At 38.3% G+C, this 8,604-nt stretch overlaps 1 protein-coding gene across 1 annotated transcript in view; it reads right to left on the reverse strand.

The window, feature by feature from the left end:
* Nucleotides 1-1,263: 1,263 nt before the first annotated feature.
* LOC104999907 (zinc finger protein 709-like) overlaps nt 1,264-8,604 on the reverse strand; it is a 15,150-nt gene continuing 7,809 nt past the window's right edge. The window contains 3 exon segments of the mRNA XM_010855533.1: nt 1,264-2,210; nt 2,295-2,754; nt 4,848-4,974. Coding sequence (XP_010853835.1) covers nt 1,264-2,210; nt 2,295-2,709 — 1,362 coding nt within the window. The 5' untranslated portion in view covers nt 2,710-2,754; nt 4,848-4,974.

Raw genomic sequence — 8,604 nt, forward strand, 5'->3', positions numbered from 1 at the left:
ACCAACCTAGACAGCATATTAAAAAGCAGAGACATTACTTTACCAACAAAGGTCTGTCTAGTCAAAGCTATGGTTTTTCCAGTAGTCATGTATGGATGTGGGAGTTGGACTATAAATAAAGCTGAGTGCTAAAGAATTAATGCTTTTGAACTGCGGTGTTGGAGAAGACTCTTGAGAGTTTCTTGGACTGCAAGGAGATACAACCAGTCCATTCTAAAGGAAATCAGTCCTGAATGTGCACTGGAAGGACTGATGCTGAAGATGAAACTCCAATACTTTGGCCACCTGATGCAAAGAACTGACTCATTGGAAAAGACCCTGATGCTTGGAAAGACTGAAGGCAGGAGGAGAAGGGGATGACAGAGGATGAGATGGTTGGATGGCATCATTGACGCAATGGATATGAGTTTGAGTAAGCTCCGGGAGTTGGTGATGGGCTGAAAAGCCTAGTGTGCTGCAGTCCACGGGGTTGTGAAGAGTCAGACACAACTGAGCGACTGAACTGATTGCTTAATAAGTACCTACAAACTTATCTCACCTCAATGAATACTTGTAAAACTAATTACAAATCCATACAATAGAAAATCACTTTGAGAATGAGTCAAATTATAAAGAAAATATATGCACAAAATTTATTTCATGTTGTGAATTTTCTGACAGCTTACCCATAATAGTACTTACATGGATGATTTCTTTCCAGTAGAATTTTCACATGACTTTGAAAATATTTGTTAAAATTGGAAGTTTCCCTTGTTTTTCAGTTATAAGGTTTCTATCCCATGTACATTTTTATATGGTTTTTTGTAGGGACGTGGGGCAAGTGAAGGTTTTCCTACATAGTTTACATTCAATACAATTCTCTCCAGTCCTTCTGTGGCTTCCCAAAGAAATGGGACTAAAGGCTTTCCCACATTCCTTACATACGTAACATTTCTCTCCAGTGTGTACTCTCATGTGTCCTGGGAGGGATGCGTGATATATGAGGGTTTTTCCACATTCTTTTCATTCATTTTCTCCCTGGTATGAGTTCTTCCATGTATCTGAACATAACTGGGAGTGGTTTGCCATATTGAAGCTGAAGGCTTTGCCATATTGTTTACAAAAATTGGGTTCCTCTCTAGTGTGAGCTCTTTTATCTATTTGGAATGAACTGGGACAAATAAAGCCTTTCATACTTTTTTTACATTTATGGCACTATTTTCCATTATGGATTTTTTTCATGGTTTCAACAAGAACTGGGAAGGCTTTACTACAAGTTCTACATCAACAGGGTTTCTCTCCAGTGTGAGTGATTTTATGTGTTCTTAATGAACTAGGACAATCAAGGCCTTTCCCACAGTCCTTACATTTGCAAGGTCCATCACCAGTATGCACGATCATGTGTCTTTGAACATCTGAAAAATAAATAAAGGCCTTTCCACATTCCTTACATTCACAGGATTTCTCTCCAGTATGAGTTCTTTCATGTTTTCAAATAGAACTGAGGTAAGTGAAGGCTTTACCACACTGCTTACATTCATAGGGCCTCTCCCCAGTATGACTTCTTTCATATATTTGATGAAAACAAGGAAAACTGAAGGCCTTATCACATTCCTTACATTTATATGGTTTTTCTCCACTGTGAGTCCTTTCATGACAATGAAAGTAATTGGGACAATCAAAGACTTTCCCACAGTCTTTACATTTATAAGGTCCATAGCCCATGTACTTCATCATGTATCTTTGAAATTTTGTAAGAGAACTGAAGACTTTCTCATATTCCTTACATACATAGGGTTTCTGTCCAGAATGAGTCCTCTCATGTTTTTGACAGGAATTTGGACAAGCGAAAGCTTTATCACAATTTTTACATGTATAGGGCTTTTCTCCACTGTGTCTCCTTTCATGACTTTGAAAGGATCTAGAATTACTGAAGGCTTTACCACATTGCTTACATTCATAGAGTTTCTCTCCAGTATGAGTTCTCTCATGTTTTCGAAAGGAACTTGAACAACTGAAGGCCTTACCACATTTTTTACATTCATAGGGCTTTTCTCCAGTATGTGTCCTTTCATGTCTTCGAATGTAACTGGCACAACTGAAGACTTTACCACATTGCTTGTATTCATATGGTTTCAATCCACTATGAATTCTCTCATGTTTTATAAAGTAACTGGGACAACTGAAAGCTTTACCACATTGCTTACATTTATAAGGTTTCTCTCCAGTGTGTGTTATTTCATGAATTCAACAGTATCAGAGAGAACTGAGGGCTTTACCACAGTGCTTACATCTATAGGGTTTCTCTCCAGTATGAGTTCGTTCATGTTTTTGAAAGTTGTGGTAATATCTGAAGGCTTTTCCACATCTTTTACATTCATAGGGTTTCTCTCCAGTGTGAATTCTTTCATGTCTTTGAATGGATTGGCGAAGCTTGAAGGCCTTCCCACATTTCTTACAATCATAGGGTTTCTCTCCACTGTGAATCTTCTCATGCGTATGTCTAGATTGACGATGCTTAAAAGCCTTCCCACATTCTTTGCATTTATATGGCTTCTCTTCATATTCCTGATACTCACAGGATTTTGGTGTAGTATGAGATGTCATGTGCCTATTAAAGGATGAATGATGCATGAGGACCTGTCCATATATACTGAACTTATATAGTTTTATTCCAGTAGTTTCCTTTTTTTTGATTATGATTTGAAATCTGGCTAAATTTTTCCCCATACTGATTACCTTCTTTATTTTTACAGCATCTCTACCATATGACAGCTGTAAAAAATAAGAAGCATATTATTAATTAATGGCTTATTAATTATATTTATTAATAGTTATGACAATGAAAATTTTACCATTTACAAAGAAAGTGTAGGTTTTCTGCACATTCTAATTGAAAGTGAATATAATAAAGCTCTGAAAGATAATCAGCAATTATTAAAACAGTAACACTCATAAGCGGTGATTCTGAATATAATTCCAAGTGTACTATTTTTCATACACTCAACATTTAGGATAAATTTGAGGGAAAAAATGATGCAACAATTCTAAGATTCATTAATTTTAAGGCTGAGCTGATTTATTTTCTTTGTTTTAAAATGTCATGGCATAGACCATCTTGAGAAAGAAGAATAAGCTGGAAGAATCAAGCTCCCTGACTACAGACTATATACCTCAAGAGCACAGTAATCAAAACAGCATGGTCATGGCACAAAAACAGACACATAGATGAATGGGATAGGATAGAAAGCCCAGAAAAAACCTCATGCATTTATGGTCAATTAACCTATGACAAAAAAGGAAAAAATATACAGTAGAGAAAAGACAGCCTCTTCAGTAAATGGTGTTGGGAAAACTGGACAACCGCATGTAAGAGTGAAATTAGAACATTCTCTTAAGACCATATACAAAATAAACTCAAAATGGATTAAAGCTGTAAATGTAAGACTGGACACTATAAAACTCCTGGAGGAAGACATAGGCAGAACACTCTTTGATATAAATCACAGCAATATTTTTTTTGGATCTGTCTCCCAGAGTAATGGAAACAAAAGCAAAAATAAACAAATGGAACTTAACTAAACTTAAAAGTTTTTGCACAGCAAAGGAAACCATAAACAAAATGAATAAACAATCTACTGAATGGGAGAGAATATCTGAAAATGATGTGGCTGACAAGGGATTCATTTCCAGAATATACAAATAGCTCATACAGCTCAATATCAAAAAAGCAAAGAACACAATCAGAAAATCGGCAGAAGACTGAAATAGAAATTTCTCCAAAGAAGACATACAGATGGCCAACAGGTATGTGAAAAGATGTTCCACGTTACTAATTGTTAGAGAAATGCAAATCAAAACTACAATAAGGTGTCATTTCACATTGGTCAGAATAGCCATCATCAAAAAATCTACAAGTAATAAATGCTGGAGAGGGTGCAGAGAAAAGGGAACATTCCTACACTGTTGGTAGGAATGTAAATTGGTATAGTCACTATGGAGAACAGTATGGAGATTCCACAAAAAAGTATAAATAGAATTACCATATAATCTAGCAATCCCATTCCTGGGCATGTATCCAGAAAAGACAAAAACTCTAATTTGAAAAGAAACATGTCCCCCAATATTCACAGAAGCACTATTTACAATAGCCAAGACATAGAAGTAACCTAACTCTCCACTGACAGATGAGTGGATAAATAAGATGTGGTATCACTTTCATGTGGAATCCAAAATGATACAAATGAACTTAACTACAAAACAGAAACAGACTCACAGGCATAGGAAAAAAACTTATGGTTACCACAGCGGAAAGGACTGGGGACGGAAAACCGATAAACAACAAAGACACACTGTATAGCACAGGGAATTATATTCAATATCTCGAAATAACCTATAATGGAAAAGAACTAGGAAAAAAATGGATATTATATATATATATATATGTGTGTGTGTGTGTGTGTGTGTAACTGAATTACTTTGCTGACTACCTAAAACTAACACAACATTGTATATCAACTATACTTTAATAAAAAATAAATTTTAAAAGATGCCATTGCATACTAACATTCTGTCATGGGACACTGCTTTCTCCTGTCAGTGTAACTCACCTCAGATTTGTCCCATGATTTTCTTACTGATTTCCAATATTAAAGTCTTCCTGTCTTTCTCCAATAATGCAGACCAACAAAAAAGTCATTATAAATTATAAAATATTAGAGAAAAGTTTTACATGACAGACCTATGACCATGCCTGCTTTATTTACCAACGCAGTCTCTTTCCACATTTTACCTCTTGAACATGTTGATAAGCAAACAACATAGGCTATCTAAAGGATTAAGTAATTAAGAATGTCATCATCCCTTACCTACTGAGGTCAAGTTTTTGAAGGTTTCCCGCATCACATCTCTGTAGAGTTTCTTCTGGGTTAGATCCAACAGACCCCACTCCTCTGTGGTGAACTTCACACTCACATCCTCAAAGGTCACGGAATCCTAAAATATCCCAAGTTTGTGTGTGAGAGTATGGGTAGGATGAAGAGCACCAGCAATCTATACTCAGTTCACAGGAAGTTCACATATGACACTGTGGTCTCCAGATGTTTGTTCTATAAGTTTGTCATTAGAACTCTCACTCTATGGTGATACTCCCTCATGAATTCAAGAGCATCATTAACACAAGGAATTTATTGTTACATTGGTCTTTGACCAATTCCAAGTCTTTATTGCTCTCTTTGTCAAGACAGAACACCTTGTACTTCCCTGATGGTACAGTCGATAAGAACCCATTTGCCAATGCAGGGGACATGGGTTCGATTCCTGGTCTGGGAAGATTCCACATGCTGTGGAGTAACTAAGCCTACGCATCATAACTAATGAGTCAGTGCTCTAGGGCCCACAGGCTGTAACTACTGAAGCCCACGTGCCTAGAGCCTGTGCTCCACAACAAGAGAAGTCACCACAGTGAGAAACCCATGCACTGCAACGAAGAATAGTCCCTGCTTGCTGCCACTAGAGAAAGCCCGCACACAGGAATGAAGACCCAGTGCAACCAAAAATAAATAGTTAAATAAATAGAGCACTGCTGGGAGCCAGCGTGAGGAACTCTGCCCGTGGCAAAGGTCATGAGGAAGGAGGCTCGGCATATGCAAAAGGCGGGATAGAGCCTCAGGAGTCCCCCTGGAACTAACCCCCCAAACCAGAGTCTGCCTACTTTACTGCTTTGTGCTCTCACCTACACCTCTGACTTTACGGGGGGCTGTCCCTCACCACCATCTCTCTCTCTGAAAAAGAGTTAACTTACAGCTCCAGTTAATAAAGTTCCTGGGCGTGACAAGAGTGTTTCAACCTACAAACTCCTTTGGAAGTCCTCTAGGCTGCCTGAATAGGTCCTTCCGGCCACATGTGATTGTTCAGAGCCTCCCAACTGTGAGAGGCGTGAGATATTCTAAACTGTCTAAATACAGATTCCTTTGAGCAGTTAAAAGATTGATTAGAAATTGTATTGGTGAAGGGTTTTTCACTCTTTGGGCCAATGTTTGCTGCTAAGTTTCCATATCCCTTACCTACTGTGTCCCTGGCAGTGTATTGATTAATATAATTGGTGTATAGGAATGTAAGTAGTAGCTTTAATGTTTGTAACCTTAGACCCTTGAGTTAATTCTTTTTCTTGTTATAGCCCACCACACCTTTGCCCTATAGGAATGCAACTTTATCTAATGCTTTCGGAGGGTGGCGCCTGACTTTAGAATAATCACCTTTAGAGAAAAGTTTTCTGAAAAAAGGATCTTAAAATGTTGACAGGCCTCCGGGCCAGAAGATGATGTAAATCACCTAAACTTTTGCATATGATAAGTTTGCAGGAAGAAAGCCTGGCTTACTGCTGACCCTACCCCTTCCCCCATTATCCTCTATGCACAACTTAAAGTATAAAAACTACTTTGGAAAATAAAGTGTGGGCCTTGTTCACCGAAGTTTGGTCTCCCCATGTCGTTCTTTCTCTCACCTGGCTGAATTTCCATCTGGAGAGTGGAGGCTCGTCAAGCCTACTAATTATGCCTGGGCTTCTAAGATCTGACCGGGGAGGCCTTAGTGTCTCCTCTCCTTGGGGAGAATGGGAGGACGCCTGTGGCCTACGTAGGTGACGTAAATTCCTTGTATTGGAATTTTATTAGCTTTCCACGTAAACCAAGTTATTCAGCCTCTTTTCTCCACTGAATTTTCTTGCTGAGCTATCCTTATTCTATTATTCTTTATATCTCTAATTAATATTTAATTAAAGCTATTGTATCCAGTTCGCCGACACCATCCCCGCTTCGAATTCCCTGGATCCACCGGGGCTGGACCCCAGCAGAGCACGTTGGAGAAATAAGTGAAATGCTCTACAAATGAAAGAAATAACTCCATTTTAAGTACACCAGTTCCTTCTGATAAAAACTTTTCCACTCCCTCTTTAATAATCACCATATTGTGCAGCACTGTACAATCACAGGTTCATATCCGCATGAGGTTTTAACAAATAACAAGTGAAGAACTGGAAGGTTTTTCTTCTATTCCCATCACCAAATGTGAGGCCAAAAGTCCTGTGGAAATCCAACTTGTAACAAGATCCAACTACACATACTGTCCTGAAGTATTCCATGCTAATGGAAGTACTCCAATCCAGGTGGCTGAATGAAAATATTCTTGTGGAGGAGTACAAATTAAAATTTGTATAATATTTATCACATGCTGGGTTTTGCCTTCCTTTCTCTATCTCACTTTATGGGGCTAGGAAATTATTCAGTGTGAGAGTCCAGGCGTGAGGAGGAAAACAGGACAATCTGCACCTCCACAAAAATCCCTATATTCATGTGCTTCGGAATGGCTTCCAAATAATTTTAGGACGCAGAGTTGCCCATACTGAGATGGTGTGATCACAGAAGACCTCTTTCTGGCAGAACCATAAAACTGTAATTTGGGCCTTGATGACCTTGAGGATCAGGTTTAGACTTGAAGCTTGCAAGGGCTTCATTAAAATCTACACTAGTTTCAGAGTGAAGTTGCACAAATTATAAAAAACATAAAAAGTTCAACAGTGCTTTCCTCAAAAAATAAAATATCCTTTCCCTAATTTCAGCAGCAAGTGATTCCACTCTCAAGGCTGTCCTTCCACCTTCTCTTATTTCTGAGCTCCCCCATGGGACACAGCAGCTTGATGGCCCATCCTATGTATAGGAATCCCCAGTGGCAAAAGTTTCCTAAATACTGGTCTCTAAGAGAGACCAATTGATGTCCATGAGGAGGATGCAGAAAAAAGGCTCCCATTTATCATGACAATGCTTGAAGTAGAGTAACATGAATGAAGGAACATCTCTCTTGTTGTGTGTCCAGGGAGTAAGAGAAGCTGCCTAAAGGTAGCCCTGATTACTCTTTATTCACTGGAACAACAGTGCTTGCTCATAACAAATCCAACTACATTGTGTGCAAAAGACACAGTGAACATTAGCAGGCCCAAGACTGCTTATCCTTAGAAATGCTTGCTCACAAATTTCATCTTTCAGTAGGATCTGTGGTTTTGGGAGTAAGCTCAACAACCTTATAGATAAACATGCCTCTGTAAGTCTAATGTGTTTATGCGAAAAACAGGGTATATGGTAAACTGATCAGAAAATGCCTACCTGATCAACCCCACATCTCCTCAAACAACTCTGGAAACTGAATAGACCATAATACACATGTATACTCACAATTTATTTGGAACTGAGCCCATTCTATGTGATTACAGCAAGAGACAACATTTGAGAGCTTACTTCTGGTTTTCTCCACACCAGATTTAATTCAATACTAAATAAGACTACTACAAAATATGTAGTGATTTTCATTAAAATTTTTAAAAAAATTATTGGGTGATGTCAAGTAGACTGAAATAAGTACAGTGACAGCACGTGTTCATAGAAAGAATTCAGCATTGCTCAGATGTCACCTCTCCCAGATGATATATTAAATTATTAAATGGCTAAATATATTAATATGTTAAATACCTAAGACAGTTATTTTTTCAACTTTATTTATTTATGGCTGCACAGGGTCTTTGTGCTTTTCTCTAGCTGTGGCAAGTGGGGGGCTACTCGTCATTGTGGTGCG

Source organism: Bison bison, unplaced genomic scaffold (assembly GCF_000754665.1).
Source record: "Bison bison bison isolate TAMUID 2011002044 unplaced genomic scaffold, Bison_UMD1.0 scf7180017864365, whole genome shotgun sequence".
In the NCBI taxonomy this organism is placed as follows: Eukaryota; Metazoa; Chordata; class Mammalia; order Artiodactyla; family Bovidae; genus Bison; species Bison bison.